Source organism: Fulmarus glacialis, unplaced genomic scaffold (assembly GCF_000690835.1).
Source record: "Fulmarus glacialis isolate BGI_N327 unplaced genomic scaffold, ASM69083v1 scaffold13392, whole genome shotgun sequence".
Lineage (NCBI taxonomy): Eukaryota > Metazoa > Chordata > Aves > Procellariiformes > Procellariidae > Fulmarus > Fulmarus glacialis.
Window position 1 is genome coordinate 191 of NW_009200255.1, and position 24,997 is coordinate 25,187.

The following is a 24,997-nucleotide window of genomic DNA, read 5'->3' on the forward strand; positions in this document are numbered from 1 at the left end:
CGCGTGTGGTGAGGGGAAGAGAGAAGAGTTTGTCAGGGTAATAGAACCAGCGTAAACTAAGCTTACTGGGATTCATTGTGGTTTGGAGTTTGGTTTTGTTTTGGGTTTGTTATTTTTTTTTTCTTAAATGACTGGGTGAGAGTGTATGACTTTTCACGTACATGGGTGTACTGAGTTTTTTGGTCGCTTTTATGTAACTTTCGTTGCAGTTGCATAATGGCAGAAGCTACCATCTCTCCACTGAAGCACTTTGTGCTGGCTAAAAAGACAATCACTGCCATCTTTGACCAGCTGCTGGACTACGTCACTGAGGGGGCAACTTTTGTGGAAGGTTAGCTTTTGACTTAAACACAAGGGTCTTGTCTGTTGCTTTAAATATGTCTTACAGCAGCACAGTGCACATCACGATATATATCAGTATGCTGTTTATGTAAGCATATGCCTTAGAAATAGTCACGTTTTTCATTTGACATTGATTTTTTTCAGCTTAGGCTAGCAGGATGGCGTAGGATGGTTACATATACAAAAAGCTGATTGCATTACTTGGACTGGTAGCCTAGCCTCCTTTCTATGAGGGTGAAAGCTTAACCACTCCCAACGTTTATAGTCCTGTTGTGGTTTCTTTTGCATAGAAGAAAGGACAAACAGGTTCTCCCATTATTCAGTAGGAAAGTAGATCAACATGATGTAAAGCAAAGAACTGCTGGTTACACCTGCAGAAGTTTCAGCAACGTGGAGGTGCGTGTGTTGCCACATGGAGTTGGTTGCTCATCAGGCCAGTGAGCTCTCCAGGGAGAAGGCAGCCCAGCCTAGCTGGTGTATCCATGAGAGGTCCTGGCTTTCCTTTCTGAGAGAAGCAGGTGTTGCAAAGAGCAGGGCAAATCATCACAGCAGGCTGTGTTCACAGGGTTATTGAATCCAGCAGTTAAATTGTTGATTAATCTGAAGTGATGTATGTCATGATTTCACAAGTGCTTGTGGTGGAGCTGTCAAATGACAAGGGCTAATATCAGTGTCTGTAGTGGGGTTTTGTTTGTTTTGTTCTGGTTTTTTACTGCTGTATAATTAAAATTTACACAGATCTTTGTTGGCATGTGAAGTACTGATAATCTGTATCTTGTATCCTGGAGCATGTACTCTGTATGTGATGGCTTTTATGTTATTCTTTTTCTATGTGTAGCGACATACAGGAACCCAGAGCTTGAACATGTAGCAACAGAAGACGAACTAGCAAAAATACAGGCATATAAAAATAAGTTAGCGGTCATCGGTGAGGTGCTTTCACGGAGACACATGAAAGTGGCATTTTTTGGCAGGTAATGAATGGAATTACCAGAACTAATTTGATCTTCTTTTTTTTTACTTTACAGGGCTTAGCGTCCATGTTTCTAATTTAAATGCACTGGAATTAGTGCTTCATCTTAGAATTATTGTTTGAAATATAATACATAAAACCATGTTCACTCTTATCTATTTGATGCTGAATATTTCTTTGATGTCTTGTTACGTGTTTTCATTGATAAACTTTGTAAAATAATTATCTTGTGTAGATCCATTATTTGACTTAGGAAGGTCTGACTTTGTTGTCATCTTCTCCAGAATGGCTTTTTCTGTTTTTTTAATGTGGTGGTTTTGTTTTTTTAATACCATTTTTTTTACTGGACTGTTACTGTTGAGAACTTTTGTTTGTGTTTGATCACAAGTAGTGAAAAACTTTGAGCTGTTTATGTTTCCGTATATAAGCAGCTGAAGAAAAATAGACAGTTGTGAGATGGTTGCCTTGTTCGTTGTATCATTAGTCTGATAGATCTGTGTGATGATTATAAGGGATAACAGTAAGAATGTACTGTATGGCTTACAGATCAATCTGAATGAAGCTATGAATTTCTGCTTTCCTGAACCACTGATTAGGAAGAGTTCTAGTTCACAGTCCTTGGTGGTATTACTACAGACCTTTTGCATATTTAGATGGCATTTCCAAAGTTATGGGTGATGTAAATTCACTTCTCTCCTTGGGGGGAGGGGGAAGTATTTCCAGTATTAGAAAATTTTTAACTTTGGTCAGCTTGGGATCATCTCAGCTATATTTTTTTTACTTTTGCGGCAAGAAAAAAGGGAGTTAAAAAGAAAGGTATTTGTTGCACCTGAAATGTGTTACTAATAAGAAGTATTCTAAAGAGATGCTGTCAGGTGTATATACCCAAAGCACTGAGGTTTTATGTGTCTCTGCTTGTACGTATTGTGTTTTGCATTTCAGTCTCATCTTAGTGGAAAAGTCTTAAGTTTTCAGTGAGAAATTTTGATTGGGTCTTAACACTTCCAATAAATGTCTGCATTCCAAACATCGTGCCATTCTGTTCCTATAAAATTTGGAGGGTGTAGAAAGATGATGAAAATCTGCCTTACCAAATGTGAAGTCAGATATAAAATAGTGAAGTTCTTCTAAAAGACTACAGTTCCAGTGCTTTCAAATGTTTATATGTGCCTGGTTGTCTGGGGTCTGCTAGTCCTCTTTGCTTCAGGAAGATTGGTTTTTCTGCGCTTAAATTTAAGCGTGTGGTTACATATTTTTTCTGGAGTATGAATCTTCATGTTTTAGTTCTAAAAATTCTGTAATGATATTGGAAAAAATGTGTACAACAGTGGTCTTGCCTTAATTTTGCTAAAAATAGTTCAGCTATTTAAAGAAAAACAATAAAAGGATCTGGGATAAAGAAATTAGTTATATCTCAGCCTTGATATTTCACAAAGTTAAAAGTTGAATACATTTACAAGCTGTGACATGTGATATAAGTTGGTTTTGCAAAGGGCGGAAGTTCAGAGCAGGAAAAAGAAAATTTAACTCTCCCGCTGACATTTTGAAAAAATTTGTGAAGTGTTGTACAGTGGGCACTGAACTTTTTCTAGAAGAAGTAGCTCAAAAATAAGTTAGTCTGTGTAACTTCATACTGTTGTGTAATAGTTAAACCTCAAGTATTTATGGGTGAGGGGTAGAGGGTTAGTGCGAAGTAGGACATGGCTGAGAACTTCAAGTTCTTGCAAAATCTTGAGTTGGTGACCGGTTCCTTTTAATCAACAGGGTTTTGATTAATTTAGCTACCTCTTCCTTCTGAAATAAGGACAAGACTAAGTTTCATTATTAAGGACAGCGTTTGCATTTTAAGGATTATGCACAAGAAATGAATTTCAGGGTTTTTTGCACATTGTTACACGTCTTACTGTAAGAATCTTCATTCAGGTGAGATTGTCATCCATTAAATTGTTCTGAGTTGTCATTCTGGGTGTGATGAGAATTCCCAGACAGCAATGCTTTGAAACGTATCTGAAGGCAGTAGTACAGCGATGCTCCTTTTGCACCTCATCTTGTGCCTAGAAGACTCTATCAGAAGCAGCAGTTCCTTTCTCACTGGTGATGATCAGATGTTTCTCTAAAGACAGGCTAAGTTGCTGAGGTGGTAATTTCACGAACATTTTAAGGAGTCACCGTTGCTTGCCACTATACAGGGTAGTCCTTCCCTGCCCCTGTCATGCAGCGTTCTCCTCGTGTCCTCCTCCAGCATCCCTGGAATTCCTGTGAAATCCCTGGAATTTGCTGTGAGCAGGAAAATCAGAACATAATTCTGCCCAGAATGTTACGTATAGTTTCAATCAGTTCTTTTCTACAGGAATGCTAGGCCTGGCACAAAGAAGAGGGCAGGCTGCCCCCTTATGTGGGACAGCATGCTGTGATTTAGCAATTACTTTAAGTTGATCTAAGGCATCTTTTTATGCTAGATGCTTTTTCTGGTGTAGCAAAGTCGAGCCAATATCTTTTACAAATTCCTTACTCAGACGGAGGTACACCAGATAAACCGTGCTTCGCAGTACAGGTTGGGCTTGTTGAGCCAATATGTGTTGTGCAAATGAAAATTGGTTTTCTTGGTTGGATGGGCAATGTTGATACCAAGAAAGATTTTTGGAATTGCTATTCAGATGAACTTTTCCTGCACTCCCTATTCTTTTCTGGCAAGCTATGCTGTACTGGCTTGAAACTCTATCACCTGAAACAGCTTGCAGTATGTAGGTCTGATGCAATTAAACGGGGGCCCATTCAGTTCAAGACTAAGGTATGTGTAATGCTGCTGTGCTGTGCTCAAAGTGCTTTTATTTTCTATCCCTCTAGAACGAGCAGTGGGAAAAGTTCGGTTATTAATGCGATGCTGTGGGATAAGGTACTTCCTAGTGGGATTGGCCATACAACTAACTGCTTTCTTAGTGTGGAAGGGACAGATGGAGATAAGGCTTATCTTATGACAGAAGGATCAGATGAAAAGAAGAGTGTCAAGGTACGGGTTTTGAATGATTAATGGTACTTTTCACACTAACTATTTCTCAAAAGATGTATCTTTTAACAACGATTTCAAGTCTAACAAAAGTATAAGGCTAACTCATTCTGCATCTTTAAGCTCTTATTTAGGAGGGAATAACTAACAAAGTGAAATGGTCACCTTCACAATTTTTCTTGGCTATTTCAGAGAAACAACTAATGTGTGTCTGATTGTAGTATAGCATATGTTGAGTAATCTATTTTTATAGGACTGAGAGTAAGTTCTGTTACTTGTTAAAGATTTGGAATGTCCTCTCATTTGGCCTTACGGTGCTTAGTTTATTTAGCTGTTCATATGTTAAACCTCTGAGGCAAATTCATGATGATGCTCAGTATCACGTGCTCCAGCCCTGTAAGGAATACAACTTTGTGGCTCCAAAGAAACTCCTGTCTGAGTTTCAAGGCACAACTTGTTCTTTAGATGCTGTGAGTCTAAGAGGTTGAAAAAAAAAAAAAGAAAAATCGTAAGTATTCACCAGAAGAAGTATGATCTCTGCTCTCCTATTCAAGATAGATCCTGTCCAGGTTTGCTTGAGAAACAAATTAGGCTGGTATACAGACTTGTTTGTGGTGCATATTCATGTTTGTCTTCTCTTTATGCTCTTTATAGACAGTCAATCAGCTTGCTCATGCACTTCACATGGATAAAGATTTGCAAGCTGGCTGTCTCGTCCATGTCTTTTGGCCCAAGTCAAAGTGTGCCCTGCTGAGAGATGATTTGGTTTTAGTGGACAGGTATGGTTTCTGTTTTAGTAAATACTTTCTTAAATAAATTAGCCATTATAATGTTTAGAAAAGAGACTGGTTTACTGATTGATGGTGTTTTGGTTTGGTTGCCAAATTATTGAAAAGCTTTCTCCCACTCCCCCTTCCCCCCCCGTTTTTTTTTGGTTTTTGTTTTTTTGAGGGTACAGAGTTTGTTCTTTTGTGTGTACTGTGGCCTGTCATCACCCCACTGATTTTGGCCTTGTAACAGCTGGAACAAACAAATGTCTTGTGATTGAGCTGAATAGGGGACTAGCTTTTGGCTGAGGATACTTCCACCTTTAAAACAAACAGTATGGAAGCGTGAATAGGGTTGTTGCAGCAACAACCTTTTGCCCATCTCCTGCCTTTAAATGCTTCAGACTGATCATGTGACATGTAAGCAATCTGGACTTCATTTTTAAAAGCTTCTGATAAGAGTTGCAGTGCCTACGTATCAAAGTAATGGGTGACCTCAAAACGTAATTGTGAGTGTCGTCTGTGTGTGCCTGTGTGTTGGGCTAACATTTCCTACAGTTTGTATATTTAAAGAATTCTGAAAGTTGTTTTTTTGCCTATGTCAAATGCCCATATTCCTGGCTGCTTTGAGGTATGACCTGGTAATATTTTTTCAGACTGTTAGGTGATCTGTACCTAATGTGTGAATCAATATAGATTGAATTTGTGAGTAATTCACTCAAGTATGAGTGAATTTGTAAGTATGATTTCTTCATATCCGGCCACTTAACATTCAGAGTGTATTTTGATAAATTGTAGTGCTTTTTATTGCATCTCTAATCTTAGCCTTTGAAATCACTGGGAGTTTGTCATTGTTTTCTTGAGTGCAAGCTCGGGTCCTGTTAGTCACAGAAAAAGCCAGCCTGGCTGGCACAGGGAGCTGGTTGGTTTGATGCGCTGCTGGACTTCTGATCTTACGCAGTTGTGCCGTCTCCCTGGGGATATGTGTGTAGCACAAGTATGCTGGAAGCCCAGAAGGGATCCTTGCATAGATATGATATAAGGCATGATTTGATCTGCACAGTCTCCGTTCCTAAAGGTGAAATGTAAAAGAAAAAGAAAACAGCCTGGAATCTGAGAGAACAGGTACTTGTAAGGAGAAAATAATCTTTTTACTGTTAAATAGAGCAAATTAGAACCAACAATAGTTGAGGTGCTGCAAACATGACCTAATGCTCATATTCCACTTATTTTTGAAAAACTGACAGCACTGTAGTTTTAGCTTCATTTTAATTTGTTATTAAATCTATGCACAGCTTGTATAGCATATCACTTTAAAGAAGGCCTTGATGAATGGAAAAAATATTTTATGAACAACTGTCCTTTTTGATTAAAATCTAAAACTTGGAATATGGGGAGGGGACCATTCTGTGAGACTGCCTGGATTTCTGACAGACTGCCTGTCACTTTCCTTGGCTATTATGCTCTGCATATTTATTCGTTAGAAATTGCATTTTGGAATGAGTAGATGGTCCAGTGAGTGAGTGACTGATAAATGCTAAATGGTAATTGGCTTTTGCTATGTTTGCATTAAGCTTGAGTTAAGCATCAGTCTAAAGATACAAAGCTTTGTATCTTCTTACAAGGCCCTTAGGCAACCCCACTCTATCAGTTTCTAGAAATCAAATACTCCTTTGCTGGATAAATATGAGTTTCTGTTTTTTTATTCTCAACAGCCCTGGCACAGATGTCACTACAGAACTGGACAGCTGGATTGACAAATTCTGCTTAGATGCTGACGTGTTTGTCTTGGTTGCCAATTCTGAATCGACTCTAATGAACACGGTATGATGTGCAATGATTTTACGTTACTTCTTCATTTAAATACTCAGCAGTTCCATAACTGAAATGGCTTCTATTAGACCTTTACTGAAGCTCCCATGAATCATTGCACTTGGATCTTGTGGATAGGATTTGGGGGTGGGAGGCAGGAAACGATGTATATCCCTCAATAGGGAAAGGAGAACCAGGTTTCTTATCAGCTTTGCTTACTCTGACTTGAGCATCACATTTATCCTTTTTATCTCAGTTTCTTTTTTGATAAATGGATGATGTAGTGCTTGTCTCGCTTTACAGTTTGTTGATACTTGTCAGCTGAAGACACTTGTATTATCAAAGAAATACATTATGGAGTATTTCATATCCAGAAGTTCAGTAACATACACAAAGTGAAGGAAGTTGAATTTCTGTCTTGTTCCTCATGTGTTCTTGCCTCAGAAGAGGGTGAATTCCTTTGATACACCTTGTGTTGAGGACGAGTGCTACAGGTTGCCTTCATTGGACTGTGTTTCTTCTGAAGATGCTAGCAATAAGCATTCATGTTGCATGATTCTGTGCAACACGGAGAGCTGAAGATGTTTTAACAACTTTATTCTATAAAGCCTTGTTTCAAGAGAGAGAAATCTTCTGTATACCTTGCAGCCTAAATGTTGTGTGACTCATGGAAGGACAGGCCAAAGGAGCTGTTGTGATACTCAATATACAAGACCAGAGATTTGCTTTAATTTTGTAGTGATCTCCAGTTTTGACTAAAATAAGTATTTTGAGTGCAGACAATATCAATATAAGGTTTCTAAGTTATTGGAAGTAGGACTGCCAGAATATAGTGTAATGCTACTGAGAAATCTCTTGAAGACTTTTATTAAGCCTACTATAGACGAAGAAAATGCTCTGATTGTTCTGAGCATAGTTCTGACATGCAGTGTCTGAACTTTCTAATTATTGAGGCAATTTTTAATACAATAAAGAACTGAATGTACAAAGACAGTATTTCCTTGCATTCTAGAAAATTACAATAGTTTGGTAGAAATCTGAGAAGAACATAAAATGAGTGTAAAAACTCATTACATTCCATCTTCTGAGCCGAATCCACAAAGACTCAAATACAAACGAGATGTGATTTAAAAGGCAAAGAAAGAAGATTCTGACAGCATCCAAGGCAAAGAGAGGATTTGGTACAACTATGGCTGTATCTTCTCCATTATCTCATGTGAAGGACGCTTTTTGGCTTTTAGTATGGAGGGAGTCTAGAAATTGTTTGCATTATGTGCATACCATAGGTGGTTTGCTTTTTTAATTAAAAAAAGGAAGAAGAAAAAAAGATTGGGTTTTAGTGAACACCTCATTACTACATAGAAACATGGAAACAATAGGCACCTGAGTGCGAGATTTCATTTTGGTGTAATAAACTAACAGAGAAAAGGCGAAATTTGACTTGGTTCTCTCATTTGCTCAGGAGAAATGAACCATTAAAAACAATCTGAGTGAGATTGTGAATATGGAGGAAAGACGTATAGGCTGTACGTCTACTGGAAGATTCTCTAACTTTGGTTTTGTCTGATCCTTAACACCCAGTCACAGAAGTGCTACTCTGCTTTTTAATGTGATTTTTGGCCAATCTTTGTTCCTTGTCGGGCGTGGCTGAAAGCTGCTAAATAGAAATAGGTTAGTCTTGCAATTTGTTTGAAGCATTAAAGCGTTGCCGAGGTTTTTTTGATTGCCATGCCTGTAAATCCTCAGTTAACACTGAGCACCTTGTAATTATTAGAATCTGGAAATAACCAGTGTCCAGGGTGTATATTGGAGCAAAAGGAAGTAGATCTTAGTTGTGATTGAGGCTTTGGCTCAGTAAACAGCTCTCTTACTTTTTCTCCTTTTCCGTTATTTCAGCCTGGTAGACACAAATGAAGTTGCCTTTTACAATTATGTAACTGCTCTAAAGCATTTGTATTGTGCTTTGCATTGTGGCAAATGGTAATTTCTTTCTTGATCTACATTTATCCTTCAGGTAAAGCATATGATAACTATGTTCTCATCCTCCTTAGGCATTATTTATTTTTACCTCTTACCGTAACAGGTTTGAGAATATTTGGCAGCTGCTACACAACCACAGATTTTTTGCATATATGTGATTTTTCTAGTATTCCCTCATAAATTCTCTTCAGACGAAGTTCTTATTTCTGCAATAGTAATCTTGTTTACACATGCTTACTCCCTGGCTGATGGAGACTAATATATCTCCAGTGTTGTGTCCAGAATATGTGGTGGTGTCGTGCTGCAGATTCAAAAAGCTTATGGCAGCACGGAGATCTCTTCTGTTTGAGCTGTGCTGAGTGGGGATTCACTCCATCACGACTTATCCATTATGACTGTGAAAACAGCAATGATGGGTGGTAGGTACGGGCAAGGGACCTAAATACGTTTTCAGGTACATGCATGTCTTGTTTTTAAAATTAAAACAGTCAGCAATGACTTTTTTCCTGTGGCTCAAGCCGTACATCTTCATATAGGAAATGTAACTTGTCTGTACTTGAAGCTGATGTTGCCTAGTTGAGGAATATAGTCAGAGGATGTTTTTCTGGATATAGAAGCCAGATTTGGCAGGGTGAACAGGAGCATCTTGGTAGTTCAAATAAGGAAGACTTCACAGTTTTAGCCAGGGGTCTTATTTAAAAGAAAAATGAGTAGATACAGTCATGTTTTGTGTGTTCTTTTTCCCTTCGTCTCTTCCAACACAATATTTTGAGTGTCACAATTGCAAACAAATTTAATAGAGGGCTAGAAGTGTCAAAGGAGGTGACGTTTTGTGATAGTGAGAGTGAAAAAAGGAGAAAAAAAAAAAAAAGACAGTGAATGATGTGATAGATTTATAGAAAAATAGATTTTCTTTTCCAGTGTTTTCTAAACTATTTGTTTTGGGAGTTTTCCTAATTTGTATTCGTACCTGTTTTTAGAGAAGCTCGCAGTATCTTTGACTTTTAGCATTGGCAGTTTTAAGACATTTGGTGACTTTTGAACTATTATAAGCCTTTTTTTATGTTGGATATCTGTGGGTTTTAATGCTAATGAATTCTTTCAAATAAACTTTTTAAAAGCTGGATTAACTTCAGAATCTGTTGCAGAAGAATGCGTGACTTTGATTTGAACGTCTAGGGAGTTTTCTGTTTGTGCTTTAATTCTTAGGAAAAACATTTCTTCCATAAAGTGAACGAACGACTTTCCAAGCCAAACATCTTCATCTTGAATAATAGATGGGATGCCTCCGCATCAGAACCAGAATATATGGAAGATGTGAGTAACTTGATGACTCTTATTTGGGTTGATTTTAAAAAAAAAAAAAAAAAAGGCCTACACATGCATAAAAGCATGCTAAATTGCCTAGGTAATACAGTTATTAATATCAAAACACCAGCTTTGTCTTAGTGATAAAGGATAAGTTACTTGGTCAGAAAATGGAAATAACTTATTTCTTGTTCAGAGCAAAATGCAACCTGCAATTCAAACTACAATATATGCAAGCAGGTAATACAATGGGAAGCTTGTTTAGAACCTTTTTCCTCCATGGTTAAGCTTGTTTTTAATCTTCTTTCTATTACCTTTTATTTCTGTAATGGTAATGCAGCCTAAGGGTACAGATTATACATGTATACAGGCATAGTAGTGTTAGATGGTAACAGTTCAGTGTGCTTTTCAGATCTTTCCAACGGCAACTAGCTTACATAAATACAGGCAGTTGTAGAAGAAAATATTGTTGCTTCCAGGGCTGTTTAAATGGTTAAAAGCAGCTGCTGCATCAGTAGGATTAGAAGGCATCTGCTATCTAAGGGGTTGTCCAGGATCTGTTTCTGACTCTGATGTTCTAATTTGACGACGGCTTAATTTTTGCATTTTTCTCATGAGCTTTTTACCTTTTCCTCAGGTGCGTAGGCAGCACATGGAGCGTTGTCTGACTTTTCTAGTTGATGAGCTCAAAGTTATTGATCCTGTAGAAGCAAGGAATCGCATCTTTTTTGTTTCAGCAAAAGAAGTTCTGAGTGCCAGGAGACAGAAGGCCCAAGGAATGCCAGAGGGTGGTGTGTAGGAACTCTTGCTTTCCGTCAAATACAGAAAAATATTGTAAAACCTGATAAACAAAAATATTTAAGATACAGTCACTGCTGTGAGGTATTGCTCTCTCCCTTATGGTCCGTTATGTTTCACAGGTGGAGCACTTGCTGAAGGATTTCAAACAAGATTCCAGGAATTTCAACATTTTGAGCAGATATTTGAGGTATTTATAATGGGCTTTTTAGACTGCCTGTTTTTTAATGCAAAGGTGGCTTTTGCTTATGCTTATCTTAATTTTACTGAATATAACCCGTGTTAACAAGTGGAGGAGTGTAAGGTATTCAGACCATGTGACAGCTTTGCCTTATCTGTGGGCTCTGTTCATCTGTTCTCACCTTGAATAGCAGGTAGTTGTTGGAAAAAGAAGTATTGTTCGGTGAGGGAAAGGATCAAAACTGGCTCTCAGCTCATGTTTTGGGACCTCAGTATGAATATAGTCTATATAAAAAGAGACGATGCTCTTAGAAAGGAGTGTATCACTTAGAACCATGAGCTGGTGAAATGTTTGCTGGATAGTAAGCCTTACTTTGTTCTGAAGTTGTAGCTTTGTAATTAATTGTTGTAATTCAGGACACAAATAGTAAGAAATTCTGTTTCACCAATGCAAATCTAAATATTCACTTGCATTTTTAAAGCCAGAGTTTTGAAATTATCACCATTATCTACCTCTTAGCTCTGATACTCTGAACACTAACACTATTTTTGCATCCTTGTTGCTGTACAGAATCCATCCTTCACCCTCAATTTACCTATATTCATAGTTGGAGTTTACAGTTTCTTCAGAAGTTGGACTGGCTAGGCAATTGAGTAATTTCTTTGTAATAGGATTCATTTGTCTTGCTGAATTTGTAACTCTAATTAGTTAAAGCCATTCTTGGGTATCTTAAGGAGGCATTTTGGATATGCCTTGATGGTTTTGTGTGGTATGTATCGGCATATTTCATGCAGCATGAGCCTCAACAGTATGACTGTAGTTTGTATACAGCAAATGCTCAAGACTGCTCTTGCATGCTTCCAGTAATCCTTGTTTATTATATTTTTTAAAAATCAAACTGCCTCTGAAAAGTATTTCTTCTCTTATTACAGCAAGCCCATTTGACTTTAGCAAAACCGAGTTATGTAATGATATCAAAAAGGTGTTAAAATAACAGTTTGATTCAGTCTTGCAAAAGCAAGAAAATGTCAGACTAAAGTTTAAATTTAATCCTTATCCACACTCTTATGATAGATGACTGAGTTGTTGAAATTATTGGTTCAGAATACTGGCAGGGCCTGAGTCCATGAGGCATGCAATTTCTTGCTTGTGTCAGTAGTTGTAGCCAAACATATGGTTTTGTTTGTAATTTTTGTCCTTAGAATTATAGTAGGAAACTTTCAACCAGTAGGAAGAAAAGTAGAAATTTAGTTTCTAAATCAATTATCATCCTTTAACATATTTTGCCATGTGCTGTACCTAAAGCTTTTTTGACAAAATCTCTTACAGTTACAGTTAAGCACTCAACACTTAGGATATTTCAAGATTAAGATGGATGTATGACTTACTAAATGATATGATGCTATAAGTGTTCAGCACATCTGTAAATCAGATGTCATAGTCTTGAGTTGGCCACCAAAATGAGAAGCATCCATCACAAGGTCAAAACCGTAACAAGTTTTTTTGGCAGAGGCAGGGACAAAAAACAACTCTGTGACAGCACTGAATGGCCTTAAAACAACTTTTTTCTTCTTTCACATTACCTGTTTTGTTTGTTGCACACCTTCCAACTCCAACAGGGAGAGTGGATTCTGTAATGTTTTTCCCTGCTCAGCCGTGTTTCATCCTGAAATCATAATGAGTGGCTTTAAATAGGAGTGTGATCACATCACTTAAAGAGCATGACAACATGTGCTAAATTAAGATTGCCAAAGCAATTTGAATTTTGAGCATCTGATGTTGCAGCCTCTTCCACATTCAGGTTTTGTGGGCAATTTCCTAAATTATAATGGCATTTTATTTGCTTTTAAAGCAAGGCTGATACTTAAATGGTTCACCAGGTCTGAAATCTTCAGACCTAATACTCAAATTACTGTGGCTTGAGCTGATAAAGTAACCAATGACGGTAGTATGCTGGTGTCAGTTATGTTTACCAGCACTAGGCTATACCAGTTCATATATTAATGAAGAATATTGTACATCAGGTAGAATTTTCTGTGTTCAGTCTGGGAACAAAATCCTACTTGATACCATGCTTCATGCACTGCTAGACCAACTTCAGATGCTGTTTAGCCGTGAGTACAGCTTAAGCACTTCCGACTAAAATGCTTTGCATTTATCCTGTTTCCTGACAGAGGAGCTGCAAGTCCCAAGACTCTTGGATTACACTCCAGTCTGTGAAATGGAAGGGACGAGAGCACAGATGCTTCTGTCTGTCCTCGTCAAACACTGACCCCTTCTCTGGCTCCATCTGTCTGTCTTGCCTTTAGGTCCTTGTCCCTGTTCGGGTGCCCTGCTCAGACTTTCCAAACATCTCTTGTGCCCTTTCGTCCAGTTCATGTCTCTTAGCTATCTCATCACCTGATTTATAAATCCGTCCATGCATTCCATGTTCCCACTGGCTGTATCTGCTGGTTTTGCTCCTTCTGGATTCTCTCACCCTGCTTTTGTCTTCACTAAAATTGGACAGCTTCTTCCTCTTTTCCACGAGGGCTGAGAGGAGGAACTGTTACTTCTCCAGTACTTCCACATTCCTGATCTTAATATCAGTTCCCTGATGGGAAAGTCTGTTCATACCAGGACTGATATGAGCTCAGTATAGCTAGAATCGTAAAAAAAATCTAGAAGCAACCCATCACTGCTAGTTTGTTGTGATATGGGAAAAATTTGGACCATTTTTGAAATGTTTGTAACTACATTTATGTAGACTTTTGTGTGAGGGCAAAAGGCATTCCAAAAATCTATATAACATATTCTTCTGCAAAGCACAGGGTGGTTAAAGTTGCTAAAAGAAAAACTGGTCCAGGCATTACTAGAAACACCTATAAGCACTGGTGAGATTAAGCTTCTAGAGATTCATGTAGTAGCTTTAAAAAGTGATGTTACTATGTATGTCAGCTGTATTACAATAAAGAACGATATGCAGCCTTAAAGGAAAGGGTTGGATTAGTGGACCAATTCTGAATTTTTATATTGTGGAATAACACAAAGTAGCCTGTGTATCGTTCTTCTGAAATTTTACAATGAGATACATAAAATGCCTTATCGAAACAGCAAATGAAACGGTGCACTGCGTGCAGTAGTCCTTAGTGGATATTCTACATAAAACCAAACCCCACTATGCCTCAGGTTGTAGTGTTTCCCAAGTTCCTTTAAAAAACTGGTAACAGAAATGCTGTGGGGAGGAGTGGAGGATGGAGGCAGGGCAGAATAGTAATTCTGTCTGTAAATTGGAGTGAATAACACAGCCTGACGCTACTGCAGAGTCCTTCCCTAACTGCATGGGAATGTAGTAAGCTGTGCCCTTAAAGACTGCCTTGCTATACTGGAAGTGGGCTGGAAGGTAACTGGTTTTGGTTACGCAGTTGAAACATACCTTTTCTCTTTGTTTTGATAAATACTTATTTACAGACTAACAGCAAAACTGCTGCTGTCCCGCTCTTATCTTTCCCAGTTGTTTAACTAACCTTTGTGTTTTTCCTAGTGCTCTAACTTGGATTTTCTGATTGTGTTGTGAGTGACTGTCATCCTTTTATCTACTGCGTACTAATGTTGGGAAGACTCTTTCCTCTGTGTCTAGTCTAGCTCTTACAATGTGCTGATATTTGTGAAACTCTGGCCTTTCATTGCTGATTTCTAGATCTGCTTCATCGAGGAATAGGGAATATATTTTACCCATTTTGTTTATTTTGTTTTGATCTATTGTTTTTAGATAGCTGAAATTTACTACTACAGCGTATGTTAAGGTCGTAGGCAAGTTCTTTTAAAAGCAACCTAAACCAGTTTGTGCTATGAAAGGTGCATCAATAGATTGAGAACAATTTAAAAAACCCGTAGATCTGGCATAGAGAAACGAAACTGCTTGCTTTCTTCCCCTCAAACACAGATGATGTTGCTACTTTGTGGTGACTTAGTGCAGGTTGAATTCCAACAGCATTTAATTGGCTGCATAACTCAGGATGTGCAGTTGCCTGAAAAAAGTCAGTCTTAATTTATGGTTTATCACAATTGATTTGTTTTTGCCCAAATTGAACATTTGCATATCTTTTCAAGCAGTGTCCTGTAATTTCTGAATCACTGTACAATATTCAAGATTGCAGATTGATTAGAAATTGTATCTTTAGAGCATTCTGTACTAGTTCATTTAACACTTCAATAATCTGCAAATAGGCTAGTATTTTAAGGACTACTTAACAACTTTTTTTTATCCTTTGAGAGAATCCTTGTTTCTTATTCCTAATTGTATATTTTGTTCCTGGATGGTCAGTATTGACATGAGCAAGTCAAATTTTATTGACAGAACTGCTTCTTGAAACTAAGAATATTTATCGCAAGAAAGAAAACTCAAGCTAGGCAATATTGCCAGCATTCATGTTAGACATATATAATTCCGAAGAGATAGTTTGGAAAATTTCCTGAAGAGCTAGATTTATCTTACGTATTCATCTGAGTTTTCTTTTTTCTTTACACTGTTAATTTATTTTTAGAGAATAAAAACCTGTGCACATTACTGTGGATGAACATGAAGGTACAGATTTGCTGCTATAGACTCATTTGAGATTTCAGTTCTGTTGTCTTTTAATTTCTATATGCTTTCTCCTTTTTATTTCCAATTGGTTTAAGTTCACGGTAAAATTAGCAGCATGTGCTTTCTGATAGTGAAATTCCTGAAAGTGTTGGCATGGAATTGCAGTAATGTGTTGTGGCTTGGGCCCCTCGCAGGAGTGTATCTCGCAGTCAGCCGTGAAAACCAAGTTTGAACAGCACACTATCAGAGCTAAACAGATAATAGATACTGTGAAAAACATTATGGACGCCATAAACGTAGCAGCAGCAGAGAAAAGGTAGGTTGGTTGGAGGGCTGGTTGGCTTTGGTTTATCCAGATCCTCTGAGGAACCATTTCTATGCTGGTGATTTTCTTGGGCCATTATGGACTTTAAAATTCACTTTTCTCACTTGGTAAGAAATAGAGAATTTCTCTGGTGTGTCAGTCTTACTACTCTTCACTTGCACCGCTCAGTCTTGTCTTTGGTCTGTGACTTCTGTATAGGGAACTTGGTTTATTTTGTTATTCTTTGTTACTGACTTACAGTTACAAAGGCAGTCTGTGGGTTTTCAAATGTTTTTTTTTTTTCAGAAATATTTGAAATTTTAAGTTTTTCTAGCTATATCCAGCATTTCAGAAGTGATGTTTGGGCCTGTTTTACCTAAGTTTTTTGTTAACAGTAACACTGAGAAAATAAATGGGAGGACGTAGACACTTCCATTCGCAAGTGGTTAGAATACTGTAAGGGATGAGAAGAGCCCAAGCTAACAGAGGCTTGGCCTCTGGCCCTTTCCAGATTGTATCCTTAAATACCTTTATTCTCTCTTTGCTCATGTAATCCTTTTAGTGCTAATGATAGCAGCTCATCTACTCTGTCTGATAGTTTCATACATTCTTTGAAGTTTGCATATATATGGGTTTTTTCCTCACTTTTGTTGCTACCTCATCTCTTGTACACGGTGAACTTGCTGTCGTGTTGAATCTTTTCCATCCATCTCCTTTCTGTGTCTGTTAATAGTGTGCCTTTATGTTTCAACAGACTCCACTGTGCCTGTCACACTCATCTTCCTGAACATATCAGCTTTTACAAACTGCGTGTTTACATACTAACTTGTCTCACGTTGTCAGATCCTCTGAAAACATGCTGTGAAATGTTTGAAAGTATTCTGATAGTCTACTTCTTTCTGTCAATTGACCTGCCAAAACCTGTGTAGTGCCCCCTCCTAATCTGAATTGCTGTTTGATGTTTCTGCTGGCCCTTCAAGATATAACTGCTTTAGATTTTAAGCAATTTTTACTTAAATGTTAGGTCCAGGACTTCTGAAACGAATTATTTGTGACAAGAGAATTATTTGTGACAAGGTTAGTTTCTGCTGCCTCCTCTTTGCTTTGCAGGGCCATCAGACCCATGTCACTGTTACGGAATAGTTGAGTGGTGCTGGTGAGCAGCAGTAGGACAGTTTGATCAGATTTATCCTTCTTTTTTTTATTTTTAAATCAGGATAGACTAAGTATTAAAGGCCCCTGATTCCCCTCCGGCTTTTTTAGTTGTAATCATATAACTCCAAAAGCTGTTTTTGTAAATACATCAAAACCCAGTCATTTGAGTCATGTTCAATCAGTGCAGCCTTTAAATGCACCTGTAAATTTCATATCTATATTGCAGTCATTCTGAAGCAGTGCCTCTGCTTTGTTCAGCCAGCGTCACTTTGGATTATTTTTGGCTGCTCAGTAAACCCATCAGCTAGGTGGTCCATGCCTGGTTATGGGGCTTGTTTCATTACTGGGAGAATACCTGCTGGTGATGGTGATTTCCTTTCTGCTATGTTAGAGTCCATTCAATGGAAGAGCGAGAAGATCAGAAGGATAGATTGGACTTTGTTCGAAATCAGCTTAACATTTTGACGGAAGATACTAAGGAAAAAATCAAACGTGTTACTGAGGAAGTAGAAAATAAAGTAAGTAATGGCAGTGTGAAAAATCTCCTAGGTTCAAGTGTTGTCTGTTCTGTAAGGCAGCTTCTTTAGGTGCCCACCCACCTTACGAAGCACGTTTGAAATGTCTAGTATCTTCCTTTTCCAATATTAAAAAAAAAAAAAAAAAGAAAAAACCTTCAAAATGGCAATTCTTCTTGAATATCAGGTAATGGAATCATTTATTGTAACAGTTAATGCAGTGGTCTGTTTTCACTCTGGCTGGAAAAGGTGGGAGAAACATTTTTTGCATTTACCACATTCTTCCAGGTCTCCTCTGCCATGACCGATGAGATTTGCCGACTTTCAGTTTTAGTTGATGAATTTTATTCAGATTTTCACCCTTCTCCTCAAGTATTGAAGCTCTATAAGACAGTAAGTTTTCTTGCATGGTTTGAAGCCAGGCTCTTTGTCTTTCTTTTAATTTCTGTATTTTCATAATTTGCATAGCATTTTATGTGACACTTTGTTTAAGCACTGCAGGATTTTTACTTTCTGACAGATGCATATCTCTGTTTACCTAAAACTGGAAAAGGTTAAAAATATTTTCTGCTTTGTTTTTGGAAAGAAATTAATTTTTGTTTCAACTGTCTTTTTACTAGAGTGAACATAAAATGAAATAGATCAAAAAATAAAACGAGCTTGCCAATACCCAACACTTTATAGGTTTTTTTATTTTAAAGAAAAAAGGGAGTTTTTACTAAACATCTATAAATTTTCCTCAAACTTCGTATTTTAAAGGAGCATACACCTGTAAGTTTCGGGGTTTGCCTCTTATGCTCAGACTTTGCTGCTAATGAATGACTGCCCTAACTCCCACCTGTTTCAGCCTTGTTGAGCAGCTGGGAGCGCTGCATTTTCAGGACAGTCTGTGCTGCCCTGGCTCTGCAGCATATCTGGCGCAGACCTCCATGGCAGTTGATGGCATCGGTTTATCTTTGTGCAGAGCAGTGAAATTGGCTCCCATGAAATGACGACAGTAAAGGCTTTGCAGGGCAGTATGGTAGTGGTATGCTTTTCAGTGTCACAGTTTATTTGAAAATACAGTCTTTTCCATATGCCTTTTAATGAGAAGAAGAAATCTTTCCTGTGTCACTTTAATTAGGTTTTCAGTCACAGTGTGCAATTTAAAAGCATGGTATTTCCATGGTAACATGTTTTTCTTCCCACTGTAAATAACAGTGCTTAGTGTTTAACATATCTCTGCTCTGTATAATGTAATTGATTAGCTAAAAATAAATTGATGAGCATATATTAATTATAAAATTTCAGGAATTGAACAAACATATAGAAGATGGTTTGGGAAAGAACCTGGCTGATCGTTGCTCCAGTGAAGTCAATCAGTCAATGCATCAGTCGCAGCAGGAGATGATTGGTAAGACGAGGAAGTTAAGACTTTTTGTTTAGAGGAAGACAATTTAAGAAAACTTGCTTTTAAAATAATTTTTTTTCTGATCGTGATTTAACATTAACACTATAAGAGGATAAAGGAAAAGCCATCCTAGATCAAGACTGAGTGTCTGTTCAGCTTAGTAGCTTGTCTCTGATATTAACCAGTAACAGAAGCTTGGGGAGAAGAATGATGAACCAGGGTAAATACAGTGATCCGTCCCCAATTTAGGGACTACTGAGCCAAGATACTGCATCTGGATTAATGGCTTAAACAAGTAGTAGTGGACCTGTCCTCTGGGAACTTGTCTAATCCTTTTATAAATCCATTTAAACTTTTGGCTTCCACAACAGATATATGAAATACACAAATTGTTAGATAATGTTTCTGCAGTATAATCCTCTCCCTAGGTCCCTCCAGATTCTTAGTGCAAAACAGGATAGTTTCACAAAGTATTTGTGCATGCCATTTTTTCTTTTTTTTTTTATAAGTAGTAACTTTATTGCATATCCATATCTCTCTTCTGATCTGTTTCTGGTAATAAAAGATTCAGAGCAAGATCATGGAATTACGTGAAGCCTTCTGTCATCTTATGGAATAATGTTGCCTTTTCTGTATGGCACCACAGAACTGCTGGATAAACCAACTTTTTCTTAGTCCATTCTTATCGTTTGACCACTGATAGAGGCCTTTCAGTTAATTCAGCCATTTTTTTCCGGCGGTGTTTTCTCTGAGTTGATTTTGCGTGACTGTTTTCTTTTATCAGAGCAATAAATTGCTCTGTTAGGATCAATACTGCTAAAATACCCATTATTTTACGAATTAAATAAATAGGTCATTTTACATTCTCATAGTTCACAAAGCTGGTGAGCAGTGCAAGGATGCTACTTGTGAATATGCTGTAAAGTTTTTAGTGTTAACTCCTCTTTACTATTCTGTTTTATTTCTAGAAAATCTGAAACCGTTGTTGCCTTCTGGTGCTCAGAATCAGCTCCACTTGCTAATTCCATGCAGGAGGTTTGACCTTAGCTATGATCTAAATTGTCATAGTCTGTGTGCAGATTTTCAAGAGGATATCATGTTCCACTTTTCCTTGGGATGGACTTCGCTTGTAAACCGTTTCTTGGGTCCTAAACAAGCTCAGAGAGTACTGTTGGGACTAGCAGATCCAAATTTACAAGTGAGTGCTTGATTATGCTGACATTTTAAGTGCCTTGTTTTAAGTGCCTTGATGAGAATATATTGATTTTTACTGTATTTGCCTCTACTATTTACATGCTTGCTGCTACTTTCCCGTAGTCCCTTTGTGTGAAATATTTTTGGTGAGGGTGGTTTTATTCGATTATATTCAGGGTGAGAATGGAACAAAAAACCTTCACTAAACTTTTTGCAGCTGTTGTCTGAGGTTTGTTTTCCTTTGGATTTCCTTTGGGTAACCTTTTCATTTGTAACTTTTGGATCCTTACGGCAGAGCCAGTCCTGCGTAGAACCCTTATGCTAATCCAGTCCCTGTTGGGCAAGGAACTGTCAAAACCTGCACTGCTTATCAGGAGCATTGTTCAGACTTCTGTGTTGAAAAGTTTCCTTTAAGTAAATCAAACCCTGAATATATGAAAGTAAAATAAAACCAGTCTACTGCATAGTTCCTTAATGCTTTTTACTCAGGCTGCCATATTCCCCTCTTCTAGATCCCTCGTCCTTTAGCTACCACCCCGTCTGCTGCCAGCCTTCCTGCCCTAACTCCAGAGAACGCATCGCACGATGATTTTATGGTTCCTTTGGTAATGAGTTTAGCTTCACTGACATCACGGACCTCTATGAGCATCATCGTTGTTGGCGGAGTGGCAAGTAGTATTAGCAACATTCACTGTGCTAAAAGCGATGGCAAAGATTAAGCTGGTCTTTCCTGTTTGGGGTGCAACATGAAGCGTATAATGGACTTAGTTACACTGGGCCGGATGAGCCGGCCAGTGTAGTACGCTGGATACCGGCAGTCAGTGTGTAGTGAGAAAATTAGTCTAACTACCCTGAGCATAGTTGGACATATTCTCTGTGTCATATGTCCGTGTTCAGTTTCTGAATTAAAGGATGATCTGATGGTGCCTCATTCAGTTTGGATTTAGTGGGAGCTTTGCTTTCTCCTTCCTCCTTCATTAAAAAGCAGCGAGGCTTCTGTAACCTGCATATTCTCCATGCCACTGGGGTACCAGCTCATTTGAATATAGCTGTATTGCTCTGCAATAATAATACAGAAATAATATATTTGCTTAAACTAATCTGGTGGAAGGGCCATGAAGATGATTAAAAAAGATGGATGTAATTCTATAAGGCAACTTACTTAAGCTAATGAAGATTCCTCTTTTTCAGATTTGGAGAACAGTAGGCTGGAAACTCATCTCTCTTTCTTTAAGTATGTATGGGTTGTTATATCTTTATGAGAGACTAACTTGGACCACTAAAGCAAAAGAGAGAGCCTTTAAACAGCAGTTTGTAAACTATGCTACTGAAAAGCTGCAGATGATCGTCAGTCTTACAAGTGCTAATTGCAGCCATCAGGTGCAACAGTAAGTATCACACTGGTGTTTCCCCTCACTAGGACAGGCAATCCATGTCAGTGCGGTACTGTGGTGTCCTGGGAGTGGGGACTGGCTGTACGTGATGTGGGAAGGCAGCTTTAGTGTCCTTTGGCATTTATTATGAGGGAGTTTTAAGAGTTTGAAATTACTACCTGAAAAGGTCGATACGTACGTCTCTGTGTGTGTATGTGCAAGAGTTAGTCTTAAGATGTAGACTCTCTTTTTCTGGCACCTTACCATGAAGACGTGGGAGTTGGCTCAGTTCTAGTGGAGGCTGAATTGGTCTGCTTTTAGATTAGCATTGAATCAGCCCCGAGTCACTTTAATGGTGAGCCTTTGTTCTGCCTCAAGGGTTGGTACGGGCAAGTTCTAAGCAGCCAGTGCTGGCTCTTCTGCACTGCGGAAGAGGAACTTAAGAGCCTTTCTGAACTGTTCCATCTTTTGTGTGTCACTTTTCCAGTTGTCTCTGCAAAGTAATGTCTGGGTGATTGTCTCCCTCAGCCTCTCCTGTTGAAACAGTTTGTTTTGATTAAATTATTATTTCAGAAAATTAGGCCTGCTAAATGAGACCTCTAACCACCAGGGTGCAGAACACCTCTCCTGTGTAGCCCAGGGAATACTTTACTAACCCAAAGTTCAGCTTCAGCAGAGGAAAGAGAATCATCCCCGTGTCCAGCCGCTGTGTGTCTCTGTGAGGACATGGAAGAGCTGGACTCAAACCAATGCTCCAGTGAGGTGAAGTAGAGAGGAGAGGAGAGGTCTCCTCTCCTACGGGAGAGCCTGGTTGCTGGCCTGGGGTGGTAACTGGGTTTTTTTCCTTTGTGTAAGGAGGAGTCTTGGAACTCAGGTTGGGAGCACATGGCTGAGGAGGCGAGTAGGGTCGGGTGCCTCAGCAAGTCTGGGGCACTCCTCAGCCTGCAAAGCGCTGATGTTCCCCGTGAGCAGGGCGCTTAGCGTGGCACGGGGCGCTGCACGGGAGGCATTTGGCTGCTCCAGCACCTGTTACCGCCAGAGTCCCCATCTGAGACTTGTACCTGTTGATGCTCAATGAAAAATTGCCAGACACGATGTTGGCATAGGCTGAGGTGCATTTTGTATGTTTAAGGTTTCTTTTTTTAATTTAAAAAACCCCGCATAACTCTCCTGCTTTCTGCTATAATCCCTTAGCAGCTGGAGACTTTGATGGCTGTGTTCTACTGCACACTGCAATGCCATGTGATGTTTGTTTATTTGTTTGTTTATTTATTTTTCTTCTTAAATTTTTTTTTGTAGCACAGACTTCTGTAAACCGTGATTACAAACTTGTTTTCCCTTTAGGGAAATGGCCACTACCTTTGCTCGGCTCTGTCAGCAGGTGGATATTACCCAGAAAAACCTGGAAAAAGAAATTTCTAGGCTTTCCAAAGAAATAGATCAGCTGGAGAACATACAGAGCAGCTCCAAGCAGCTAAGGTAAGTCTGGGTGTGACTGACCACGAGCAAATTCAGTGAGATTGGTGCTTGCTGTTACTTTCAAGTTGAAATGAGGTAGGCACGGGTGCACAACGGTGCGCAGCAATACCTCTTTTCTTTACTTGTAACTGAACAGCTCTGGTTAAGTTAAATAAACATGTGCACCTAGGTGAATGAGCAAAGCTCCAAAAATATTCTTTCTTAGATCGTCTTTACCTTTGTCTCTGTTTATTGTATGGGAGAGATGGCTTTCTCAAGAGTATTAATCTTCTGTAGGTAAATTAGGGTGGCACCTTCCCAAAGAACCCTCCCCATAGGAGAACACGAGAGCAGCTGTACAGCGTGGAGTCATTCAGCGCAATATTGTTTTTCTTTTAGTACCAGTAGTAGGCGTTTACAGAAGACAAACTTCCAGCAATTGGTGGTCTAGGGACGTGGGAGCAGCCCCAGCCTTAGTTTCATGTTCTGTTCCCCTGCTGTAAGCCTGCCTGGCTGGGGCTGCCTCTTGGCCTCGGGCGTTTGAGACCACAGTCGGATGAACGTCTAGCCCCATGGTGCGCACCCCGTGGCGTGGTTTGCTGCGGGGCTGGCCTGTGTGAGGAACCCTGCTGAGCGCCCTGCTCGGGATTGCAGAGCCTCTCCCCAGTTCAGCACTGAAAGGGAAGGCCAGACCCGGGAAGTCCCGGGTGGACCTGGCACAGCCTCTGGGGAAAAGGAAGCGGGGGGCAGAGAGCTGGCGGCCCAGTCAGGTCCAAGGCTCTGACCAGAGCCGTGTCAGGTTTTCTCAGTGCTGTGGGTTTCAGGAATAGAGGAATAGAAATTAAACACTGATGTTGATTCTACCTTCTTTGTGATGTTACTGCATTGAAGTAAATCCATTGCTTTTGTTTGTTTTACAGAAATAAAGCCATTCACCTTGAGAATGAACTAGATCGCTTTACAAAACATTTTCTTCAAAAGAGTAAATAAAACATCGTTGCTAACTTTCCCGGTGATCCTTTGTACGACAAAGTAGAAATTTTACAGATGACACTTCTCCTCTGTGGAGTCACATGAGATGGTTTATATTTTAAATGTTACTTTGATTACACTTGTTAATTATTGTAAAACTTGGTTTGGACTCTGATGGTGAACCAAACTGAAGAGCTGTGGTACTCTGGTATGTTTGTTTTGCAGATTTTGAGTTAGAATTATCTTTAAACACTAAATTTCTTTGGGCACTTGACAATAAAAACCCCAATCCTTATTGGTTTTCATTAGTATTTAGCAGTGGCAAGTCTCACTTCCTGGCATCCAGGAGTTTATGCAGGGAGAGAGAGCTTATCACAGTTATCACTGTCTCCTGTTTTCAGTTGCTTAGGAATTAGCCAGGGATGGAGGATGCTGCTTTTTCATGTGTGCGTGTTTTTGTTTAATGAAGTATAAACCCCAGCATGGTGAAAGGACTCTGTGACTGCTTTGAAAGCAAGTGAAATTGGGTTGGGCAGCAGTTCCTCTTCCTCAAACGGAAGTGAAAGATGATCGTAAACTGCAGAGCATTCACTAATGAAATGCAGTAGGGTCTAGTTTCCCCTCTAGCTACCACATTTAGACAAGATGGCACTGATTAAGTAAAAATTAACCTGTTTCAACAGGCTTGTCAGATTTCTGGCAGTTGGTAAAGTGCCGAAATGGTTGTTTGCCTATGAGACCACTGCTAGAACCCGCGTTCAGGTGAGTTGCAGGTGTGTCGCTGCCACCAAGCGAAGGCATCCAGGCAAAGGAGAATTTGCTGGGTAGATGGGCTCGACTCAGTTTTTGCATCTTGGGTGGGGAAGCTTAGGCTGACCTTGAGCTCCCACTGCTGGATTCA

At 39.1% G+C, this 24,997-nt stretch overlaps 1 protein-coding gene across 1 annotated transcript; it reads left to right on the forward strand.

The window, feature by feature from the left end:
* The first annotated feature begins 212 nt into the window (after positions 1-212).
* Positions 213-24,766, forward strand: MFN1 (mitofusin 1). The gene is made up of 17 exons (XM_009573546.1): positions 213-331; positions 1,181-1,316; positions 4,163-4,325; positions 4,977-5,101; positions 6,805-6,913; positions 10,091-10,198; positions 10,827-10,980; positions 11,110-11,177; positions 15,930-16,051; positions 17,586-17,712; positions 17,998-18,102; positions 19,000-19,102; positions 20,068-20,297; positions 20,806-20,961; positions 21,485-21,681; positions 23,011-23,145; positions 24,045-24,766. Exons 1-17 carry the CDS (start codon positions 217-219, stop codon positions 24,112-24,114), a joined length of 2,223 nt encoding a protein of 740 aa, XP_009571841.1. The 5' UTR covers positions 213-216; the 3' UTR covers positions 24,115-24,766.
* The last annotated feature ends 231 nt before the right edge of the window (positions 24,767-24,997 follow it).